Genomic DNA, 26,031 nt, shown 5'->3' on the forward strand with positions numbered 1-26,031 from the left:
AGTCGAAGTTGTTGACGCTTATCTTTCAGCACATTGACTTATTAACTCCATGAACTGATCTAATAAGTTGGGCTACTCTTCTATTGAGCTAACTTCATAAGATCATAAACTAGTGTTGTGTCGTGTCGTGACGTTACCTATCAATATCCAAAATTGCGACGAATTATTTAGTTGAAAACTTCATCAACGTTATTGGTGGCTGACGGATCATATTCGTGATTCCATAAAGTAATGCATCGATAAATTGAAATCCATCCAAACTGAAAACAAGTTGTATGAATAGGTTACCGTGAAGTCGAATTTCCGGCCACCTATTTCATCATCAATATTGTTCTCTACGATTGTTCAGGCTAGCCATTAAAATTGCTTAGATAGCCTACGGTGACTGTAGATGAAGAATCAATACAGTTGCTTCTGCCTGTTAAATAAGTTTAAGCCGCGGTTACTGTTAAATAAGTTTAAGCCGCGGTTATGGCAGATTCTTTTAGTAATGACCTCAAATCTTGATATCTGGATCTTTGGTATTCTATGAAAAAACTCGCATTTCCTAGAGGTGGGATGAGAAGCATTACATATCATTTATGTGAACCACTAAACTCGGACCTCTGGCAGGAAATTTGGGTCCTTTCCATGGAGGATGAAGTCACAAGCGAAGTTCCCACTCCAAGTGATCGCAGCTACGATCAAACTTGTAACCTCAAACCCTGATCAACTACACCAAGAACTACTTCTTTATCAACTCGACAAAGGCGTAGTTGAAGACTTACAAAGAAGTTGCTGCTGGGATGCGTCTTTAAGCACCAATACACTGGTACAAGAAAGGTGATGTAATTTCAAGATTATCACGCTGAAAAGAGACTGCACATCACAAGTCGATTTCTCCAGATCAAAAATTTTTTATGACAAATTATATTCTACAGAATAAAGTTCATATCAACTGCTGACAAGTATCCAGACAACGTAATCGGACTGAATATGATGCTCGAGATACAGATAAAATAGGAAAAAAAATCCCCTATGGCCCTATCCATGTCAGATACTTCTAACAAGTCTGACACTTCGAAGAGTATAATTTAACAAAGAACTAGGATCTATGCGACACAAAATTTGGATCTCATTCTAATATTCTTTATAATGGACGAAGCTATGTGAAGCTTTCAAGCATGCAGAGACAATTGTGTAGCTACTCGTCATTGTTAGGCTTCTTGTAAGGCATGAACCTGTGATCCTTTGCAGCATCCCTTCTCCTCCTCTTTTCGATATAAGAATCGAGCTTACCAGAAGCCTGATTTGAAACAATTAATTAGTTGAAGAGGGATGATCTTAATTTCCTAATTATCTGCCATAGACTTAATGTAAGCAAAACGTGAGCACATACCTTGAGATTATTGTACTTCTCAATGTGCATCTGTTCTCGGATTTCAGCTGCAAAAAGAAAATAAAGAATGAGCATGTGTATATATATATTGCTCAAAACTAATTTGGGACAGAAGCAGTTTGATTTGTCTACTGCTCATCTCACACGTTCAACTGAGCTCCGGGATATTTCCGGTTTAAGAAAAAGGCTGTGGTAGAAGTTCACAGAAATTATGTTGTTCCCACCATAGAAGTAAAAATAAGTTCTGATGAAGTATCAATTAGTATGCCTGAAAACACCACACCTTTCTTCACACTTCACAGCTATGGCTGTGCGCCTGTGCCTACTTTCCCCAGGTACTCAAGCTCAACTCATAATTCACAAGAGTGACCATCTATCAAGCTAAGCCATATACAGGCCATTTAGCGTATTAACAATCTGAAAGTACACCTATGTCCATCTCCAAATGCCAGTAGCAAACGGCAAAACCCTCAAGAATCCTCTATTGCTGAATGCTACCTCAATAAATCTTATATATTCGTCATCCATAATTTTGGGAATATTGGCCCATATGACACCAGCATGGTTCAGGGTGCCGGGAGCAGCACCAACTCACATAGGCCAGTTTGTCCTAAATTATTAGAGCATATGTCTATCTAGGCTATCCCATCAGCTTTACCCCCTCCCAAAATTTTCCCTCTAATCCATACCAAAATGACACAATCACAATTCTCAGTCCTGTTTCATATGTCTATCTTCCTTTAAGGATGAATCATAATAATAACATCTATGAGTTCTAATAAGATATGAAAGGATGTCAAAATAAAAGCAAATGCATATAAATCTATGAACCAGGGGTGGCCAGGAGAGGGGGGTGACGCCAGTCGCCAACCCACCCTGCTCTGCAAGGCTACCAGGCTAGCCTGGTTGACATTGAGAACAGACCCATTCCAATCTGGAATGTGGTATGCTGTAGATTGTGTTTTGCCCAAAACAACCCACCTTCACCCATCCTGATAACTCAACCAAACCAACTGTAAAATGACCTGGCCTACCTGACTCAATTTGGCTAACTGACCCAGTTAAACCCAGGCCACACATGGCACACCTAAACCAACCCACAAATCCACCTTGAAACAGCCCAGCTAACCCACCTGGCTCACCCATCTTGTGCTCCTGCACCCTATATCTTATATCCTAAACCCTTGACCCTATACCTTAAACGTGACCCTAAACTCCATACTTAACCTTATACCCTTTAGAAAAAGTTAATCAGAGTTATGACTCTATGTAATATATATAAATAAACCTTTGACAGTGGGTTATGAATTTATGATTGATTTATTTTTGATAAAATACAACGAATCATCAAACGTTAATAAAGATAATATGCTAGTTAATCATTACTTGCTTAAAAAATCTATATGTTCTATGAAAACAAGTTTTTTTATTAAGCTTATTACAAATTAATTATTAAGTAAATGATGATACATCATCTATAATTGACTTTTATATCCCTTGCATGAAGTTTCATCTCACTATAAGGATAAACAGAATATTGAAATTCACTTTCAACTGCTAAAGATTGATAATAATCAAATAACATAACGTTAAGTTTCTTTATACTAAATTAATAAATCATAAGAGCATAAGTTACAAGATAAACTTATCAAAGCTATAAGCCTTAAATACAACATCATAACACTGAAGAAGAGATCATAAAGGCAGTCCAAATAGACTAAAAGCAATCACATACAAAGCCAACATATCACTTACGTAGAAAATTGATAGAAGGTAATAGTAACATCAAAATAACATTAACCTGATTAGCTTAGGCATACATCCACCATCAACTCTTGCAACTATACAAGATTCTACTAGTTACTACTAACTGTAGTACAGACGTACAATATTCCAAACTTTCCTTTTCTTAGCATATACAAAAACCTATTTCCTTACAAGATAAGATTCAGTGGACTTTTTTTGGTATGAAGGTATAAATTGAGACAATCCGAAACATGAAAGTTTACAATTTTACTTTAGATTGAAATATTCTGTTTGCACTTTTTTTTTTTTCCAAACCTCCACTCATTATCCTTCTTGTTTGATTTCTCAATTGAGTCCAAACTTATGCTTCTAACTTCACTTATCTACTCCTTCAAAGCGTTCTTTAAGGAACCTCTCCACAGTTTTCTCTAGTCTACTCATGACATTTATTACAAATTATCTCTAACACGTTTACTTTACTACTCCTTATTAGGTTCCTTATTAGTTATCAATTGCAAAAATATGAAAATCTGTATTGTCATATCTAAAAGCTAGCATACAACCTATCCTGCATCCTCATGAGATCTTCAACAGATAGCTGAATCAATAACTCAGCCATGAAGTCCATACCATTCTATCAAAGCAATCCCAAAGCCCAATTGGTGGACATTTCTTCCAATATCATAGACAAGTCACAAATCCACAAACATCCTACACATGCCCACTGCTCAATGGAGTATTTTAGAACTCAAATAGCCCTGGAGTATAAAAGACATTAAGAATCGATCTTTCTTTTGGTTGTTGAATCGATCTTTTCTTAATTAATGTGTGATATTCCGAATCCGCGTTACTAATGGAGTGCTTGTTATAATTCAATGCAAAAAGTTACCTAGATATGAGTAAAAGTGCCCAAGATGGTACAAATCATAAGTGTCAGACATGCCAAAGCTCCTATTGGGTACTCGTCCTATCTTGGACATAGGTATGTGGACACAGCATTCATGTAGCATATTTCAGATTCCAAGACTTTGACATGTACCTTTTACATAACAAGTATATGCATACATTTCAGGTTGACTTGTTTGCATTATCTCAAGCTCATTTGTGAAATGATAACTCCGTCGATTCTACCTATCTTTCCTTCTCTTTGTACATATATCTATCCTCTCTTTGCAATAGCTGGTTCAAGATATGCCTAAGTAAACTTCAAAGTAGTGCACAAAATTTGATTCATATTCTCGTGTCGAATGTCTAACATGAGTATTAGGGGAAAAAGGCAATCGTGTGCTATATGAGACACTTTGTTGCTAGCCCTTACACAGAGGTTAGACACTGTGAGCCACCATAACCTGTGCATAAAGGAAGTAGACAGTTGCCTATGATGACAAGTGGTCTATCATCAAAAGGGTGAGAACAAGATCCTGTCTTAAACTTTAAAGGTTCATGGCTGACCATCCAAATTAAATAATCTAAGTTCATAATTCATATATTATCTTGTCAATTTTTATGAGATATTATGTTTACATATATTGTTGAAACATATTTACATCTAATCTAAGCATTGCAATTGAGATGACCATTCTAGCACTGAAGTTAGAGTAAAGCTACAATTACAACTAGTTCTTTCTAAATGCACCTCCCACAGCAAATAGTGATGGAAGTCTGTTTTCCCTCCCCATTGAATTTGTGATAGAAACCATCCTGCTGAGGGGATTTATTATGCAGGGAAGCTTTGGTGAGTAGGATACCATCACCTATTGCTTGGTGGAGAAAGAAGGCTTCCATTGCTCCTAGTAAAACAATGATCACCACGTAATTACAATGATTGGCTTTTGACGTGTTCTATTTTGTTTCCTATTTGGGGTTACGGAAGATTTTGAGAATTTTCTTGGAGTCTAATAAGGGGGTACAATGATGATCACAATTGGTCCTTGGTAATAAAATTGTGATGATAGTGGTGGCAGCCCTTAAATATTTTAGTAGAGATTGTCTACATAACTAATTCGATGTAGCACATAAAAGTCTAGATTAGTACTAAACTACTAATTGCTCAATTGGTATGTGCCTATCTAGATATCATTTTGTAGTTGGGATGCCTTGAATCTAAATAAATTTTCTGTTTAGGTTCCATTTTGGGCTTAGTTTGTTAATGTAATATGGGAGTAACCCTTACCGCCTTACTCTTAACCTGGCCACCTCTCTGTATTCTTGAATCCCAAAAATCAACAGAAGTTCATCTCTTACTGAACTGTGTGAAAAAAAATTGTATTTTTTCTTTTACCTGTTTTGCATCCGTTAATAACAAAATGGAAGGAGAAATTGAGAATGAACTTGGTCGCCTCCATTAAAATCTTTAGTAAGCATGTCTTAGAAGTGGAATTAGACTAAAATAACTAAGACATGTGAAATTATAGTATTTGATCATTTACATGGAAAATATTTCCTCATTTCCTCTCCTATTTACTTCAAAGCATCCCCTTACTCCTCAAGAAAAAAAGATGTAGGATTCAAAAGCTATTGGGGGTGTTTGGTTGAGAGAGTTTTGGGGTACAGAGCTTTGAATAGTCCAAACCTCTAAAGTCTGATGGGAGTGTTTGTTCGAGATAGATTTGAGCCCAAAAACCAATTTGAAAAAGCTACTAGTAGGAGCTTGTTGGAAGAAAGGTTTGTGAATTTAGTTGTGTAACGACTGATAAACCCTACTCCCTTCGTCCAATAATATAGTACTTGTTTCTCTCTCTTGAGGTCAAACTTTAAAATATTTGACCAAATATTCTCATTTGTACATATAAAAAAATATTCATGTGAGATCTTGTTAGATTCGCCTCAATGTGTAGTTTCAAATGTTTATCTTGAAAACCATGTAAAAAAAACAAGCACTATATTATGGAATGGATGGAGTACCTTTTACCAAAAAAAACGCCACCAATAAATTCTTCCAATTCCTTATTGGTCATTTCATCTAATAAGGTACCAATTCGATAACAACTATCTACCAAACACTTTCACACAAATAACTAATAGAAACAACTAGTCAAACCACACAACCACTAAATGCTAAACTCTAACCGCCAAAATAGGGCCATTGTCTCCCATTGCCGCTCTCTATCCCTTGTACCAAACATAAGATTTACAAGAATCAACTCCTCCTTCTCCCTCTCATCTCCTCATCCATGTAGTATGTAGTATTAAACAAACCATAAAATATATTTCCTCCATCCAAAACTATGTGTCTTCTATTCTATATTTATGCTCAAAATTTGGCCCCTAGTTTCTTTTACAACATTTGCTAAACTATAATTTTAGGAAAAAAAAGGAATGTATACCATGATACACATAGAATTGCGATCACTTTGTTCCTAGATTTTCTCAAAACTTACTTTTGACAGTCTCCCAAGAGCAATCATTTATTTCTTATTCTACTAATATTAAGAATGAAACAATTTCATACGATATATGCTTTCGTATATTGAAGTAACAACACGGTAAAAGTTGATAACTTCGAATGTGAAGTCAAAGTGTGAGGAAAATTTAAGGACAAATGAAGTATACTTTTATTTTTACAGAATTAAATAGACTATAAGTTTAAGCATGACTATCAACAAACATTATGCATAAGAAGGGTTAGTACTTTAGAAGTTTTGGAGGTATGAAGAAAAATGGCAAATGTAAAAATTTAAAAATAATACTCCCACTTCGTTTTCAAATAGATGCTTCATTTTGACTAGCACACTACCCAACACACAACTTTGACAATTAATATCTTTAAATATTTATTACTCAAAATTTTAAATTCTTTTTGATATTTTACAAATATACATGTCGAGACCAATCATTTAATCAACACCATCTTGCTTGCAAACATTGGATTTTATACATACGCGAAAAATATGGTTAAAGACTTAAAGTAGAGTTTGTAAATAGTGCAAAAGTCAAAATGGAACGTCTATGTAAAAACAAAGGGAGTAATAAATAAATATTGTACGAGGATAAGCAAAATTAACTTAATGAATATGATTGTCTCATCAATTGGGACCTTGTGTATCACAGAAGCACCACCAAATGGCTGCCACCAGTGAGAAGTTATCTTCTCCTTCAATGTTAAAGTTCGATAAAGATAAACTCCGCAATATCTCAAATTTAACAACTAATTTATGCTTACATATCTGCATGTTTTCAACCAATAAAGCAAACTGAACCTAATTAATAGTTGACAATAGCAAAGGTCTTTGCATGTGATTTAAAAAAATATATCCTATGTGTACTTGGACTCAGCTATTCATGTCGGAGACGGATGCATATTCAAGTGACCCACTCACCTCATTACCTCATGATATCTAAAATTTTGGCCCAAAATTAAAGGTCAGTATATCCATATCCATCTTAATGTTTCGAAAGTTTGACATAGGTACTTCAGGTAACATGAAGAGCTAGTGACAAATAAAATCCATAAGCGTCAAATATGCTTTTGCATCTACATAATATTGTTAAAGTTGTTGCGCTGTACAGGTTGATTTAACTAATCTCAATTAAAAGATACCATAAACTCACTATTATTTGTAAGTCTCTACTTGTTTACTATATAAGGGTATATGGTTGCATACATCTAAACATCTACAAAATCTTGTCAAATGCCATAAATGCTTATTGTTGCTTCTCTAATAAACTATGTCAAATACTAAAATCCTTACTCTCCTTTGTTGTAAAGTAGCAAAACCTTAATATTCTATTTACAATTGGATTTGCTAGGCAAAGCCTCTCTTTGATTGCACCCTCTTCCCCCCGCACCACTATTCCCCCCCCCCCAAATCATAGAAAGGCCACATTAGGAGCATTATAAGAGGCTCTAGGGTAATATGAGGTAAAATGAACTCAAAGAGCTCTAGAAGCTTGCTACTTAAATTTTGCCAAGTGTATTTGAATTCATAAAATGGTGAAAGATAACAGAACACTAAAAAGTAAAAAGTATCTCTCATGGTGTATCTAATTGCATGTGTGTGTGCATTCTTGCAGTGTGGATGGCCATATCCAGCATCATCGGTGGGCCTGTTTCTCTAAAGGGAAGGGAGGAGTAGAGACTAGAGAAGGAGAAGACAGAGAGTAAGAGATGGAAAGAATTACATTTCTTGATATAAAATGGACGCTTTCCTTGCTTTACTGCTTCCCTCACTTTCTTTTTCTGAGCAGCAAGAATTTGGGCTTGCCTGAGCTTGGTATTAGAATCAGATCTCATTTGCTTGTCCTAAGGAAAACGACAAAAACAGCACTCTTGTAAAATGACAATCATAAGGATGAAAGAGATATGATCCAAGCAAAAAGTACAACAAATTCGACACGTCAATATAGCTGCTTTATAAAACAAAATCTTTGCGACAGAAAAACTCACGATCCAGGAGATGCGATTCTTTAAATCATCAATGACTTCAGGATCTTTTGATGATCTCAGCAACTTCTTCAATTCCTGTTGAAACCAATAGCATTATTGCAATGGCTCAGAAAGCAAAAGAGGGACTGAAACAAGGCATGACACCAAAAGCACAACACACGTACTTCTTTTTCGGTTGGAAGATTCTCTTCATAGATAAAGTTGTATCTCTTCTTGAACCTGCATTGTGAAGAAATTCATGATTGATCCAGAATTATACAAAATAGTGCAACTAGCGTCAAATGTGCCTCAGCTCAACGGTCATTGAATTATTTCATAATGTCATACTATTTTGACCGTCTATAAACTGTACACAGATTTCACTACATTAGTGCATCTCTTTAAGATCTAACCTTCCCTTATCCACATATATAATCAGATGCAGTAGCTCCAGGTTAAATCAATGAGATGACAGAATAAGGTATCAGGTTCCAGGGATTAACCTGCATACACTTCTGACACATGCTACAATAGTAATAGCTTTTAACACAGAACAAAAGATAATACGTTCGCAGATAATAAATTATATATAACAATGACGAAGGGCTGTTAGAATATTATATGAATGTGATGCAAGACCATAACCACACATCAGTGTCCAAAATCAAACAGAAACCTCACCCCTCTTCATCAAAATTGCCACAAAGAGATTCAAAACGTGGATCACGTGCTACCTGTTTCAATCACATTACAAGAGTGACTCAAACTCATGATGATAAGTAATAAAGCTTACATAATAAAGTGTGAATGCCTAAAGGTATAAAAAAGTAATACCACAAGCGCAACAATGATAGAAGAAAGCTATCAAATTCTATAAGTTCGGTGATCAATCAACACAGTTGCAACTAAAACTAAAAGAGGGGTAAACACAATGTTAACCAGAAACTTCCTTATACGTATTACAAGTCAGAACTTACTAGATTCTCAGAAACTCATAGAGGCTTAGAGACACTATCAAATTCCATTCAACAACTGAAATTTCAACTTAACACACAAGAGACATGGTAAATTACCAAATTAACAGTATTTATCTTTATGCCCTAGAGATAGCACATAAAAAGGTGCAAACATAGAGTTTACTTGAGCTGATTCTTCTGTTTACAAAACTAAATGCATCTAATCACAGAACAAAAAAACAAGATGATAAATTGGCAAATTCATGGGTTGATCCTAATGTTCCAATATAAACAAACAGTATAATTCCGAAATCCCTTACGAAACGATGAGCTAAACAATTGCTGCTTAAGGATAATCATAAAGCAGAAACTAACCTTCTTAGGTACTTGAATGACTTCTCTGAATCTAGCAACAGGTTTTTTGCTACTAACCTCCATTGGCCTTCATTCAAATAAAAAAATGACACCAATACTCAATTCTATTCTATATCATAATCAATTTGAATTTGATTGATAACAAAACTAACTAGTGCATGGTAACAGCAATTCAATTGAAGTGATCCAAACCTGTTTTTATTTGCTCGCTTAGACTTGGTTTCGGAACCGTGCCGCTTACCATGTAAGGCAAGGGTGCCATCGGAAAGTGCTTTATGCAACTCCCCAAAGGTTACATCAGCAAGCTCATTCTTTATATAAGCCTCCTCCTGAAATTGAATACACACATAAATTCAATCTTATAACAAAAATTCATCAATGTAACAAAAGAACATATATAAAAAAAAGGAAGTGATGAAAATACTAACATCTTCACTTGAGGAATTATTCTCTTCACTCTCCTCCTCCTCAAATTTAATTTTGGTGGAAGTAGGCAATTCAGAAATATGTAGATGCTTCTTCATGTTTTCAATCCAATCTCAGAATTAGGAATTAGGGCGTTTTTTAGGTGGGTCGTTTGGGTCGGGTGACGGGTTGGGACCAGAACTCTTAGTCCTCCTTATCAATCAATTCGGCTGAACGTCTATGTAGACCGAAGTGCTTTAGATTGTCGACGGAAAGGCACGAGGGATGAGGGCTTCTTACCGAGTGCTAAGGCAGTGGCGGACCCGGGAATTTGAATCTGGGGATACGAACGTACAACAAACACACAAAAATTCAATACGTAAGTCTTACAACCAAAATATCCAAATTATGAAAACATTGATTATGTTCAACAGCAATACTACAACACCAGTCACCTAGTATAGAACTCGCGATAAGAAGAGTTATGAAAAGATATAAATTTATACGATATATAGATAATTATTGAAGTAGTTTTATTCATCAAATAATCAAATAGGAGTAGATAGAGTAAATAATTCTAAGGTTATGTAAGTTATGTTAAACTAAGTTTAGTATTTGCTAGCGAAAAAAGTGTTTTTGTATCAATTTACTTTCGTGATAAACTATGATAGTATGATCAAACATGTCAAATATTAATTGTATACATGTAATCATATAGTTTGAAGTTTTTATCATCAGAAGGCTACAAACTTACAATATGTAGATTGTGTGAAGATATCTATCATGGCATGATTTTTTTGTGTGTTCTTTCTAAAGGTTACTAAATACTAACAGATAGCATGAGACTAGTAATATCTAGTTTAGTTAGTAAAGTGTTGGAGAATCATAAGTAGATTTAGAGAAGGAATCTGCATATACTTCTTATCATTTACTGCTTTACAAGTAACAACTACTTATAAGATAAGAAAAAAGGAAGTGAAAATACTATCAAAATTGTGGACACAAAGTTGCAAATTAGTCATGCAATATCCTGTATTTCTGTCTAATGTAAACCTTGAAAGTAACCTCAAGGTTTACTGAAGTGGGTGTCTTTAATACCGGCTAGCAATTAGCAAATAACCACAGATAAGTAGTCAAAATTTTAACTTTGTTCTACATTTGAATTATAACCAGCAGGGGAAATTTTCATTTAAATATCAATTTGGAATTTCAATAAACAAACCCTAACTAATTAATCAACAATGTACACATTCAACAATTCACATCAAAATATTCAATTAATCTAAGAATCTAACATATATAAACTTATAGAAGTTGTAAAATATGAAAATAAAACAAAAAAATAAAAACTTAACAACTTACTGGTTCGAATTAATGGAGGAGCACTCAAAACTGGGTCGGCGAAGTGCCGAAGTCGAACTTCGAAGCTCGAATTGAAGGCGTCGGCGGTCGGCGGTCGGCGGTCGACGGTCGGCGGTCGGCGGTCGGCGGTCGGCGGTCGACGGTCGGCGTTCGGTGGTCGGCGGTCGGCGGCGGTTTGAAACTGCTCGGTAGTCGACTTTGACTCTTCGAGTGACTCTATTTCGATAGCAGAGAGGATAGAGAATTAGAGGGTTGCACCCCGAGCTTATAGTTCATGTGGTGGGTTGTACCCGTTTAAGGTCGTGCTGTTGGCTGCACCCTGAGCTTATAATTTATGTTGTTGGTTGCACCCGTTTAAGGTCGTGCTGTTGGCTGCACCCCCGAGCTTATAGTTTATGCTGTGGGTTGTACTCGTTTAAGGTCGTGTTGTCGGCTGCATTCACATTAACGTTGGTGGTGGACTGGTGGTGTTCATGTTAATATTGTCAAAAGAAAATAGTTTAAGGTTTTAACTTGTAAAAACACTTTTATAGAAAAAGGTTATTTCTAAGAAAAACATTACTATAGAAGATTGCTTCTCATGATTTTTATCTTTTAAAAAAATAACATGATGATTATGAACATCTACTTCAGTGTTCCTTAGCTTTGCTTGTTTCCTAGGTCTCTCAAAATTTTGTTGTTGTTTCTTATTCTGATTTCCCATTTTTCAATGATTTGCCTAAAAAGATTGTGCGACCATTATTTCTTTAATTGCCTTTTACAATTAGCTTTTTTTTTTCTTTCAGTCCAAGGGTTGAATTAATCACTTATTCAAATATTTAATACTCTTTCACCTATTATTTTCCTTTTTCTATTCAGTCTATTCTAAAATAAATCTTTCCTCCACAACATTATTTATTTTTCCTCCTTTTAAAAATAATTGCACCATTTCATGTTTTCACGTTTGTCGATACATGTTTTTGAACATTAATATATTTAATTATCAATAAGTAAAATTATAAAAAGTTGTTATTAAAAAAATATACATTAAAACGCATCTTACAATATCTCATATGACATATTTTTACAAAAATATAAATCACCAAAGACAATCAAAGTGTAAGATGTGACTAGTAAACACTATGCAAATGGTACAACTATTTCTAAACAGAGAAGTATTATCATATCATGTTCACTTACCTTAATTCACGTGAAAAATGAGAAATATGCATTACGCATGTTTTTATTCGCCATACGTGTGTGTGCGTGTGCGTGCGTGTGTAACTGCACGCCTCTACTTAATACATGTCCAATTTCACCTTTAATAGGTAATTAGGACATGTTGTGATGTTGGTTTAGATCAGATAAACAAATTCAGGATGTAGTGTAACAACCATCCTTGTTCTAATACATGTCTAATATGACTGAAATGGATTACTAGCTATTCCATTGTTCTCATATAAAGAACATTTGATCTCATAAAAACGTATTATACTAAATATGTGTAGATATATGATTAATAGTTCTTGTGTTTATCCAAAATTTCTTCACATACTTCCACATAATGCAAAATGATAGAAAGCAAAAATATTTAAACATATTTAATACTTGAAAGGGCTCATGATTACAAAATATGTTTGTCAAAAATACTTCTCCTATCTAAAATTATTTTCATTATAGATACATAGAAAAAAATAATCTTTCATTGGTTTTTTTTTTGGGTAATTTGCTTAATTCCAAGCTATAGGCCCACCTCTCCTATTAATGCTATTTGTTTTCTGAGTTAAAATAATACAATAACAAGTTTTCTTACAATTCATTGAAGTACATATTTTTAGGTGTTCCTCGCTATACATAAGAAGTGTTTGGCTCATGACTTTCAAAAATTATATATGAGTTTTATAATGATTAAACCCATACAAAATGTTTGGTACAAAATTATGATTTTTAAACCTACACTTCAAACCCATAAAATATGAGAATCTTTAGTGTGAGGTGGTTGAGCTGAGGTTAAATAGTCTGATATGTGTTCGTATAAGTTAACCCATGGGGTGAAGATTCTATCCGTCAAGCTCAAGGCTCATCATCAAGTGTACTAGTACTCTTACCATTCATCTCATACATTATTGTAATTACTATATGCTTATTATATTTATTTTTTTACATGATATTAGGAAACACTTATTTTCAAAATGTCTATTTTTTTCAATTGCCTTCATATATACATAATGATTAATAATATAAAAAAAAAACAAAGAAAGTTTGTTGTATTAAATTTTTGTATGTACAATTATTGGGGATGGAGGGTGTAATCAGAAAGGGGATAAGATGAGCCGCCAGTAATAGAAGCAACAGAGATAATGAATGTTGGGTAGGAAGTGGCCAAGAAAAGATGCGGGCTAAATGGTCCAGCGTGGCCCGATAAATAACAAAGTTTCACAACCTATAAAACCCCGTCATTGCGTTATTGCTTGCCATGTCGCATTTTTCCCATTACCCAGCATGTGATCTCTTATCTGTAATCCAACAAAATGGCTGCTCTTTGTCACGTTTTGCATTGAGGAGTCGATTGGTTCGTTTGGTCATGTTATGCAAATTTATGGCATCTTATAAGACTTTGTGTAGTATATATAGAGATGGCAATGGGTAGGATCTGGACAGGGTCCTCTAGGATCCAGATCCAGATTCGTTTTTTAGGCAAAGATTCATATCCTACCCGGATCCGCTGGGTAATAAGAATGAGGATCCAGATCCATATGGATCCTACGGATCCGGGTCCTAAATGGATCCAAAACGGATCCTTGCTTATTGTCTTCAAACTATCCTAATTTTCACAATAATTAAAGATTTTAAACAATAATTAAAGATTTCGAACTTAACTATCCAGTGCACAAAAATCGCACAGTAATTGGAACAAATCCAAAATTCAAGCGAAAATCCGTTTTACATGTAATAACTAATTTTATCAAAATATAATATTAACTAATAATAATATTATAAAAACGGGTAAACGAATCTGGATCTGGGTAATTATTTAGGACCCGGTCCAGATCCATATTTTTCAAGGAGGATCAAGATCCTACCCGGATCCATATGGTCCAAAATTTGAGGATCCAGATCCGTCAAAAATGGATCTGGATCCACGGATCCGGATAGGGTCCATTACCCACTGCCATATCTAATTATATACTCCCTTTCAAATAAATTTTTTCTTCCTACCTTTTACTATGATAATACATGAGCACGAATCCAAAAATGTCATACTTGTATTTACATCTTAACCGCATAGTAGGGAAAGATGTGGTAGCTCAATGAAGTACCACCTCAAATTTCAAGACATTATTCAGGGTTCGAATCCTCATCCTAACAATATGTTAAGGCATTTATTTTGGACTGTTTAACCTTGTATCCAACCTATAAACTGGTGTGCCCTGCAGGCTAGTAGCTTAGCATGGGTTGGTCAGCGGACCAATTATCTTTCATAATAAAAAAATCTAGTGTATATTAGTAAACAAAGGAGAGATATAGATTAGAATGAATCCAAAATATCACAATTGATTTTGTTTTATCTTATATATCATCTTCCAAAAACTGTCAAAATTTGCGATTTTTCACCATAAGATTCTAAGTAGACTCAAAGATGTTCATAGATGGGATGATCCACTAAACTCGACCAATTTAAATAGCAAGAAAAGTAGGTTGGGACAACAAACTTTTTAAAAGAATTGTAGAGAAAATTTCTCATCAAATTTTGATATTAGATAAAATGTTTAAATTAATTGATCCTTGTTTCTTTGAATCATTGAGGTAATTTCCGATCCACTAGAAAAACTTTCTAGTAGAGAGGGCAAAAACATTAATTCGGAACGTTATATTAAAATTACTAGCAAAAGAAATAAGTGAGGCTTACTATCGATACAAATATATTTAAAAAAAGTGTTCTTATACAAGTCTACACACCACACGACACTTTCCCTTTAGTTGTTTCGTTCCATATCATCAATATATAGCCAAAAATTAGAAACATGTTATGCTCCTTGGCAGATTTGATCACGTGACCTCAAGTTAATACACTAAAGTTCAAACTAATGAACTATACAACATTAACTGCTACATTTTAAACATGAAAATATTAATAATATAGGGAATCGCTCGAACCTAATAACTAGTTGTCAATAAATTGATGATAACCTCTAAACTAGGGGAGGAAGAAGAAAGGAGGAGATGAATTGAACTATCATCCATCTACTTTTGCATCGTGTTTAGTAAAAAATTATTCAACATTAGAAAGAAAGGTGACATATATGAGTTAGAAAGTATAAGGTTTTTACATTTAGCTAAACAAATTACGTCCGATCATAAACTTAGGAGGGAGTTTTCAAATATCAACATAACTTAATAAGTTATGCTTATTAATAAATAATTAATATAAACGAAATACATATGTTTGTATGTATGGGATTAAATTGCTAAAAGGAATAAGGGTTCAAGTGGTAGGAGCTCACTCTTCTCAACCACAAGGTTGAAATTCTGATTCTTGTGAGCAATTTTGTAATTATTGTGTTTGAATGGGTAGAGTTTTTTTGTATGAGTTGAGATCGTTTTATCTCCCTTCACCTTTTAAGGATTGTGCTTACTCTGAATTAGTAAATTTTCTATTAGAAAATATAATAAAATTAATGGTAACTTGAGAAAAAAAAGGTTGTCTCGTGTGAAAAGCTTTTCAAGATTTACGAGGATCAAATAACAAGAGGTCATATTATATTTGGAAAAACTATGTTTCTTATGTGAACTTATTACTTATTGAATATTGAATCAATCATCTTTCAAAAAAAAATATTGATTTTTTCTATCTTATATGCTGCAAAAAGTACAATGGAGTTTCTACCTACTACGAACATATTCCATCCAAAAATTCGTCAGCTATGATCCATTTTTGTACTCTTTTTCATTTTCCCCTCAAGTCTTCCTTCCACCCTTTTTGATTTTTCTGTAAAACTTGGAACAAAGTACAAAATCTCATATTTGACAAAAATCATTATTCAATCTCTCCATTGGGTAATTAGGATCCATTTGAAAGACAAATGCAATTAGTCCTTGTTCAATATTTGTCACTTACATAGGGAAAAAAACCCTTTCAAGTTAACATATTGAATTGAAAAGTAGTGAGATATGAATAATATGATTGTTATGAGAGTGTGACCACACGAGCTCCACAATTGCATTTGATAATCGTTAATTGGTTTCTTTGAATTTGTAAAATGTTATTCTAAAAGAAGTTCTACGCTTTTATCATATATAATTTAAGGACGCTCATCCTATATTGTTATGTGACTTTTGGAAGACATTGAAGATTTATTGGACTATTAAATTATTAGCATTTTGGAAAAGACGACAGGACTCACGAGTTCACCTACAGCTCCACCATTAGTACGATATTATACGCTTTAGGACCAAGCTTGTACGTATTTGTTTTCCAAACTCCTTTTCAAAAGACCTCCTACTAACTAATCGATGAAGTCTTATAAACTAGGTAATTATCTCTTCTATGTGAAATTTGGGATGTATATTCAACAAAGACTAATTCCCTTTTTAAGGATAGATAGGTAGTCGAGTAAAGTTTTTTTTTGATCCATATAAGCCAGGAAGACAGTACAACGTACAAGACAGAAAGAGAGATTTGAATCTGTAACCTATTGTTTATAACACTTCAATAATAGCTAGTAAGTTAAGACATCCTTAGCAGTCATCAGTCGAGCAAAGTTCGTTGGTAGGTATTGCCGTATGCCTCTATAATAAGTAGAGTGAGACGTGAAGGCTGCTTCTTAAGAGCAACTCGCCAACCCCATATCATCCACATAGAATCAATACAGCTGTCGGCCAAAAACTAAGCAAAATAAAGGAAGAGAGAGAGAGAAGAGGGAGGACCATGAATCAATTTTGAAGCTAAAATTTCGTGATGGCCTACTATCTTTTTTTTTACCAAATATTGGTTATTGGTTTCCCCTTTGAAGAAGAAAATAATCCAGATAGCATATTCCTATTTCTTGCTGGCTTTAATATAGCCAAACCAATGTTTATGTGTCACCATTTCCTTTTCTTTCTTCTTCCTCTCTCTCCTCTAGTTTTTGTTTTATTCCCCAATTTTCAAAAAGAAAATGCTAGGGAACATATACAGGATATTTTTTTAAAGAGTAGATTATATATACCCTTGTAAAAGCTGCGTTTTAACATTCTTCTTACTCCTTTTTCTTTTGTCCCATTGTCTATTTTTTTTCTTTAATAGATGAATTATATCGAGTTGGAGGATATTTATTAGCAAATACCACCCAATTTGTTATAATTTTTGTGGAATAAACATCTAATTTTTTTTATAACACCACATTGTATTCGAAAATCTATTAAAAAAAGATATATACTTATCTCGTTATTGACCTTCCTCCTTTCCTTTTTTTATGCATTGGACTCTGATGAAAATATAATTTGTAAATATACGTGATATCCAAACCCAAAGAGGGAGTAACATATGTCAATGATCAGAAATTTGACTTTTAGGTTATAATCAAATGATAAGGTAAATAATTTAAATTGATAAAAAAAAGTGTCATATAAGGTATTGTATCTCCATTGAAAATTCTGAAAGGTGTTATTTAACTAATTTGTAATAAAAAATGTTTTCTAGAAGACAAATTGTAGGAGAATAATGCTAGGTTGATTTAAGATTTGACCTAAGCTAAATTGAAGAATCTAACAAGTGTTAATCAATTATCAACAACCAATTTGAAGAACAAACAACCGATTAGAGAAATCAGCAATAAAAGAATACCAAAGTTAAAATGGAACCTAAGTACGTAAACTCACCAATTATGCATTATATGAAATAATAAAGAAGATTCATTTTGAAAAAACGAAACTAACGAATAAGATAAAGTATGATTACAAGCTATATAACTGCAATGTAAGTAGGGAACCTGCAACTCCACTTTTGGTTCTTTAGTCGTTGCTGGTGTTGCCATTCGCAACTTCGCTGGCCTTCTTGTGGCCGCACAACCTTATCAATTTGGCCAAACCTTAGCTCTCGTTGCTGAAGCATGAGAATTAAGAAATAGACTTATACTTGTCTTTCATCAGCATATTCAAGATATATTGAAGGAGATAATCAAGTAGTTGTAAGAGTGTTGCAAGGGCATTATACTTGTCCTTGGACTATCCAACACACTCATTGATGACATTCGGTAGCTGATTCACCAGTTTTAAATTCTACACTATTAAGCATATTTTTCAAAAGCTAATTGGGTAGCAGATCTACTATATATAACAAAAGTTCAAAATATTTCTACCTGGCTCTGTTGACGTAGATGTTTTCGATAAAACCTTCGTTAAATATAATTGTTCTTCTAGATCTGTTAGTAGTCTCACTTGAGAGAAACGTGTCCTAACATTCCTTAGTACCAAAAAAAAAAAAGTTACAAGATATCAAGAGACCCCTAACCCTATAGTGTGTTTCAACTTTCAACTGTATATATGAATGACATACAAAAGTGTGGGCTTGGGTTATGTATAGTGTAAAGATCGGGTGTTCCTTCATTTAAGTTATAATTATATTGGTTGAAACGATCAACACAATTTATCAAAAGCATTTAATTAACGTTGTTTTGTTTTTGGTTTGAGAAAGAAAAGAGGAAAAACCATTTAGTTTCGAATATAAGTATACATTAAACACAAATCATGATATGTTCCGTATTTTTTAACTTTCGTGAAAAGTGCAAAAATTCAAACCTGTGACATATCATTCATAACACCTCAATCTTAACTGCTAGGCGAAGACATATTATAGTTGCTCCCTATATATTCAATTTAAAGATTTTATGGCAAAGCAACAAAGTTTACTGGACAAATAACGACAACTTTTATTTACTATAATCTTTCATAACTTTTTCTCATTTAATTTTATTAGCTAATCATAATGGTTGGTAATATACCATGTAATTGATTATTCCAGATACATTATTATGCAAATTCTAGCATCCTAATTTTTCAAAATGGTGTAAAAAGAGCTTTTGATATTATTGAACAATAATTTTACAAGATTATTCACACTTTTGGATGACAGACTTGTATGGGGGCTGACTAAGTTCCATAACGATGTACTTAGACCGATAAGTATCGCCATGATGCACATGCTTACCACAGAACCGTTGACTTCGTCATACCGGTTCCATCAAGATACCCAAACGGTATCCCTCACCGGGCCATTACTCATGGGCCTGGGATTGACCCTGTTTCTATCTACCTGTGCCTACGGGCCTAAGGATAAAACTTCAATAGAGGATAAAAGTATATCCTAAAGGAATATTCAAGCGTCCAACCAATAGGAGCAGAGTCCTACCTTAACAAGGACTCCTGCGAGCTCCTATAAATACCCCGTTGATCTGAGTCATAAGGTACGTTCACAATCACAATCATACTCCACTTGAGAGCTACCGGTTTACCCATTACTGACTTAGGCATCAGAGGGGCGTTCCTCGGATCAACCCCCGAGCTAGTTTACATGTTCTCTCTTGCAGGAAATCAAATCGGCTTACTTACCAGGACATACTGGTTCACACCCTCATACTTATTCCATACCGGAACAAGACTGATACCTTAAACTATATTAGACAATATGTATTGTGTTGTTGAAAATCAAGCTCCAATAAGATGACATGAATTAAAAACCATATGTAAATCAATTTTGAACAAGATTAGGTTAATCTTTTTAAGGTGAAGATTATCATAAAATTTAGAATGTAGGATAAACATTGAAAAGAAATCATATTAATTTAATGATATCAAAGAATTGCTTCTATGAAACTTCCCCGTGACAAATCTACACGGGTATAGAATAATGTAGACTAGGAAGTAGGAAATACTGATATTCAAGACCGACCAATTGCCTATTTTTGTTTGCTTTCAATTCCTTGAGATAAGCAAGAAGAATGTAGTTGATGGAACCAAACAATAAATCATCTATATATTCAAATAATACGATGAAAGAATTGAAATTCACGCAAAATATTAGACTAATGTTTTGTTTGGTCAACTCGTAACACCTCCCCTTAAATAAAAGTACAAAATGCTTTCCGACATTTGCTTACTTCACCTGCCCTCGTGAAAATCTTTCTTTTTTGTTTTTAGGGTTTGCTCCTTCTTACTCGTATTAAACTGTACATTTTCTCTGAAACTTCGTTCTTAAAACATCGAAAATGTTGCTTTAGTTCAATGTTTTGGAGAATCTTGTTTGAAATCTCAAGACTGAAAAATAACATTTGGTTGGGACGACAATTTATATTGCATGATATGGGATCTTTGTCTACAGACTAACCCATGAATAACCCCACACGGTCTTATTCGTCTTACCAACTAGTTTTTCCCACTAAAATTCTCAAATATGTCTACTTTTTTTTTTGGAGGGTCAAATGTGCCTACTTCAATCCCTCCCACAGTCCCACTCCACCTCTATTTATCATTTATATTTTTAAAAATATAGAATATTAATTTAATGAGTGAATTTTCTTTATTTTTACTTAAATTATAATTAATTTTTGTTAATGTTAATTGTTTCAAATCCATTGGCTGACTGTTTACTTGATCGACTTACTACTATAAATTAAATCCTATCAACTTCCGTTAATCAAATTTCTATGTACGTTTACTAGTATATTAAAAACCAAGGATATCTTGACCTAGTGGTTAAGATTGAGGTGATGTGAACGATTGGTCACATGTTCGAATCTTCTCTCCCCTTCTTTGTATATGATATAATTATTCCGGCGTAGCCCAAGATTAAATACATTATAAGTTGAAATGACTAGATTCAATCATAAAATACGTAGCTATTTATGACAAATGACAATACTAAATCGATGAACTCAAATTATGTAGGAGAAGTCAACTCAATTAGTATTAATTTTAATTACTAAAAATTTGTTTAATTAGTAACCCAATAGTTATAGCGATACCTAAAAAAGTGGTATCAATTATTAAACACATTTCGTCATACAGTTGCTAATAGGGTTATTTTCAAATTAAACTAAGTAAATTTTTAGTGTCTAGATAGATATGAATTTCCTTTAAAATACTTATTTTCATTCGTTTCTTACTAAAAAGGGGAATGAAATAGCTTTCTAACTAGGAAAAACTAATTTTTCAAGAAAATTTATGTCAATCTAGCTAAAACTTTAACTAGTTTATAAACAAACCTTATACCAATTGTTTATAATGAAAAATGGTTATTACGCCACATTCTCAAGCATGACAAAAAACACACGGTTATTATTGATAGCTAAAATTAAGTGTGGTTACCAAATTGCAAAATCCAAAACTTAAGATTACCATTAATAATTTCCCAAAACTTATAAATAAGGTAGAAAAATCTCCATTTGATCAATTATTATAATTTAACAGACCCCTAGTATATTTTTTAGAATTATTTAAGATGGATAGAAAAAAAATATAATAAAAAAACATTTCAAGAATTTTCCGAGGGGAGCAGTGCATTAATTTTTTTTATTTTTTGGTACTACTACGAGGAGTTTCCCATCGTCTTCGCCGAGTGGACTAATCTCCTGCGGTAGTTTGCATGGGTATCTCAAAGGGCAACATCCTTCTCAGTTGAGACCTTGGTTAAGAAACAAAAGACTCTCAACTACTCACGCCAACCCCAATTGGTGCATTAATTTCTTTATGGATTGGCTAAGTCACTCTTAAGCTTCTACTATGTTCTATCATTGCAAATTTGCAATGAAAGGAGGGGAAATACGAGCACGATTTAATAATTCTCAACAGTATTTTACTAATATAACATTCACGGGCCCTACTACTCTATTTCTTTCATTTATATCCATTAAAATATAAATATCAAAGTTTTGCTTTTAGCCAATCATGTGAATTATATTCCCATTTTATATCAATAATATACAAGTAATTAAACTTATTAATTGATGAGATTATATATAAGTACCACTTTGCTGCCTTTATATGATCATTCCGTGCCTTCTTCTTTTCCCTCTCTAAACTCATTTTTTCTCTCTTTTTCTCTCTTCCCTTCCAAATTAATGCTAGCCAAAATAATTTGATACTTCTCTATCATTATTTTTCTTCCAAATTTTGCATAAAACCCTATATTTTCCTCATTTTCTTTCTAATTTTCCTATATAATTCAATTTTACAATCAAATCTTTTCAAGAATATATTTTTCTGGGAAACACAAATACATACCTTTACTAAAAAAAAAAATAGTAGCTCTTGTTGTTAGTGATATGATGAAGAAAACAAACAACAATATAAATGTTGGCAAAATGGAAGGTTTGGAATGGGAAATGAGGCCAGGTGGAATGTTAGTTCAAAAAAGAAACTTGGATTCCCATAGAAATTCTTTTATTAATCCCATTCCCAAAATTAAAGTCTTGGTGAAATATGGATCTTGTTACCATGAAATTCACATCAATTCTCATGCAAGTTTTGGTAAGTACTCCATATTATTATTATTAGTACTACTGAAAAAGCAACAGATTCTATAATACCCTTTATACAATGGAATGAAAGGAATGAAACTGATTGTTTTGAGTAATAATGAATTGTTATAACAGGAGAGTTGAAGAAAATGTTAGCAGGATTAACAGGGTTACATCCACAAGATCAGAAACTTATCTTTAAAGACAAGGAAAGGGAATCAAAATCATTCCTTGATGTTTCTGGTGTTAAAGAAGGATCAAGAATTGTTCTTGTTCAAGATATAATTAGCCAAGAAAAAAGATTTCTCCAAACTCGTCGTAATTCTATCTTGGAAATGGCTTTGAAATCAGTAGCAGAGGTCACCATCGAAGTTGATAAGCTTGTTTGTCAGGTAAATTTTTCTCTAGCCGTCTCATAAAATTAGAAGCCCTGTGTTGAAATAGATTATAAAGATTAAAGTTTTTGGTGCGCAGTTGCTCACCATGCACATGGCCTCAGCCGCTTCTGCTAGTTCTTGAATTTTTTTTTGTGGGTGTTTTTGTATCTTTTTTGTTCTTACTGAAATTGTTTGTATATTTATTCAGGTAACATCAATGGAATCAGTAGTTTGCAAAGGTGGAAGAATTCCTGAGAAGGAATTGTTAACTTTGATTGAGTTGTTGATGTCTCAAATGATTAAATTGGATGGAATTGTAGCTGATGGAGATGTAAAATTGAAAAGGAAAACACAGGTACTACTAATAGTAGTTTAAAGAACTTTTTTCCTTTGCGATAACATGATTATTGTTAGTAATTATTTGGTAATTTAGTCATTGATAATGATGATTTTTGTGTTTGAAGGTTATTAGGATTCAAAAAACTATCGAAAATCTCGATCGATTGAAAGCTCAAAATGCCATGCCAATAAGACATTTTGGTAATCAAGTTGGGCTAATAGTGTCACAGCAGCAGCAACAAAGGCCATTGTTAGTACAACAGCAAAGAGAGCAGAGGAATTTCTCTAATGGACAACTTATGTTGACATCAAAATGGGAGAAATATTGATATTTTTGGGACTTGAGATTATATATGTGTATACAGATTTATTGATGGATTATGGTATTGTTGAGCATGTTGAAAATGCTGAGCTTCTTGGAAGACTGCCAATGTATATAGCATAAAGCTAGTATAGTACTTACTCCGTAAGACCGTAACAGAAAGAATGCAACAATTGAATATTTTATACCTCACAAATAATACCCAATCGTTGTATTCTTTCTGATACGGAGGAAGTAGTTAAGGTCTTTTGATTGTTAGGTATGAAATTTCCATCTTGGTTGTTTCTGTCCATAGGTATTTTTTACTTTTAGTAGTATATAGTAATCCACCAATCCCTTTCTTTTTTTATTTTCACAATTTCACCTGTGGAAAATAAACATTTTTTTTTGGATTGCTGATGTTCTCTCTTTTGGTTTTGTTTCTTTGGTTTAGATTGTTTATAATTAATGAGGCCAAAAGAAGAGGGAAAAGGAAAAAAAAAATCTTATATAGTCTCGTTCCTTTCATTTGAAAATGAAATTTTAGAAACGATGAATTTGTATTTAAAATCAACAGTTTTTGCCAGGTTCAAGTAAATTTATATATGTATTTATGTTTAGACAAATTCAGACAAGGACATCAAAGTCGATTCACAAATAAATTAAATTTAAAATAATTTGATAAGAGATAATAAGTTCATTTAAGATAAGTTGATGGATTTTCCCATAAAAGGAATAAAATTTGTTGATACTAATATGAAAGGGGCCTACACAATATCAACATTTAAAATAATCATTAGTAAATTAAACAATACGGAATGACATTATAGCATATAACCTATATATTATTAAAGCGCATGAGAAAGTATTGCACGTCGCCATGTCACCTCGCTGTTTCCAGTATGATATTCATATGCTAACATGTCATTCTTTTGGAAAATGATTAATAAAATTTGCACAAGAAATTTCAATCTCATGACCTCTTACTTTGTAATGTCATGATTTTATGATCGAACTATGACTTATGCTTAAATGTTAACCATAAACTATACATCCTTTTAATCCTACTAAATTACTCGAGCCATTGCGCGGGTTCAACAATTAGTTTTCATTTCAAAATATGAAAGACTTTTTAACGCGTAGAAAATAGAGACTACTTTAATTTCTTCACATAAAAGTCAAACTTTTGTAAAACATTCAATATGGATATCGATTATTCTCGAGTCAACCTGTACTTAAATTTGGAGAAATTGATTTTGGTACATTAATTAGGTTGACATGCTTGTATTGTCTTATTTATAATGATCATCGCATTTAATTCAGACTAAACAAATCGGTATTATTGCTTACCTAGTTCACATTTGGTATAAATTGTATCATAATAACCACCTCATCAGTTTACCCAAGAGATTATGTATCAAAATTGCACGTAATCATAACTGTTATATTATTGTTTCTCCACTTATTAATTATATCCTCCACAATTACTATGGTAATACTACGAGATATTGTAACTCAACAAGATGAGAAGAGTAAATAACCAAGGATGTCTTGGCCTAGTGGTCAAGATTGAGGTGCTGTGAACGATAGGTCACAGGTTCGAATCCCCCCTCCCTTTCTTTGTACTTTGTACCGCCTTCGTGGCTCATATGGATAAAAAAAAAAAAAAAAGATGAGAAGAGTAAATATCAAGCTAGCATTTATTTTATGCAAGGAAGAATAACATGTGGACCATGTTTGTGGTTGGAAACTAGGATTGATTGTGTTGGATTGGTTCGAACAAGCATCTGAAAGGAAAACTATATAATGTGTTTAGAGTTTAATCTTTGGAAACCCAATTCGCTATTACTAACGTTTTATAATGCAATTCACCTCTAATAGGCCTCAAAGAACATAAGTTGCAATTTACTTCCAATATGACTATGAAGTTTTCAATAATCTAAAGTCTTTATT

At 33.3% G+C, this 26,031-nt stretch overlaps 2 protein-coding genes across 2 annotated transcripts; one reads left to right on the plus strand and one right to left on the minus strand.

Moving 5' to 3' along the window:
• Positions 1–876: 876 nt before the first annotated feature.
• LOC104892343 (uncharacterized) lies at positions 877–11,873 on the minus strand. Its single transcript, XM_010678248.4, has 10 exons — positions 11,588–11,873; positions 10,249–10,562; positions 10,013–10,149; positions 9,821–9,887; positions 9,171–9,223; positions 8,675–8,729; positions 8,511–8,585; positions 8,246–8,366; positions 1,379–1,425; positions 877–1,285 (listed from the first exon to the last, which is right to left on the minus strand). The coding sequence occupies exons 2-10, from the start codon at positions 10,342–10,344 to the stop codon at positions 1,184–1,186; spliced, it is 753 nt and encodes a 250-aa protein (XP_010676550.1). The 5' UTR covers positions 10,345–10,562; positions 11,588–11,873; the 3' UTR covers positions 877–1,183.
• A 10,714-nt stretch (positions 11,874–22,587) lies between these two features.
• LOC104892344 (BAG family molecular chaperone regulator 1) lies at positions 22,588–24,496 on the plus strand. The gene is made up of 4 exons (XM_010678250.4): positions 22,588–23,071; positions 23,197–23,453; positions 23,647–23,793; positions 23,903–24,496. The coding sequence occupies exons 1-4, from the start codon at positions 22,867–22,869 to the stop codon at positions 24,104–24,106; spliced, it is 813 nt and encodes a 270-aa protein (XP_010676552.1). The 5' UTR covers positions 22,588–22,866; the 3' UTR covers positions 24,107–24,496.
• Positions 24,497–26,031: the final 1,535 nt, after the last annotated feature.

This window comes from Beta vulgaris, chromosome 5 (assembly GCF_026745355.1).
Source record: "Beta vulgaris subsp. vulgaris cultivar EL10 chromosome 5, EL10.2, whole genome shotgun sequence".
NCBI lineage: Eukaryota > Viridiplantae > Streptophyta > Magnoliopsida > Caryophyllales > Amaranthaceae > Beta > Beta vulgaris.

Excerpts from the sequence above, each read along its gene's own strand:
- LOC104892343 (XM_010678248.4), bottom strand. The coding sequence starts at position 10,344 with ATGAAGAAGCATCTACATATTTCTGAATTGCCTACTTCCACCAAAATT. Across the intron at positions 8,367-8,510 it reads AGAATCGCATCTCCTGGATC|GACAAGCAAATGAGATCTGA; the intron begins GTGAGTTTTTCT and ends CGTTTTCCTTAG. Across the intron at positions 1,426-8,245 it reads TCCATTTTATATCAAGAAAT|CTGAAATCCGAGAACAGATG; the intron begins GTAATTCTTTCC and ends TTCTTTTTGCAG.
- LOC104892344 (XM_010678250.4), top strand. The coding sequence starts at position 22,867 with ATGATGAAGAAAACAAACAACAATATAAATGTTGGCAAAATGGAAGGT. Across the intron at positions 23,072-23,196 it reads CAATTCTCATGCAAGTTTTG|GAGAGTTGAAGAAAATGTTA; the intron begins GTAAGTACTCCA and ends TTGTTATAACAG. Across the intron at positions 23,454-23,646 it reads TTGATAAGCTTGTTTGTCAG|GTAACATCAATGGAATCAGT; the intron begins GTAAATTTTTCT and ends ATATTTATTCAG.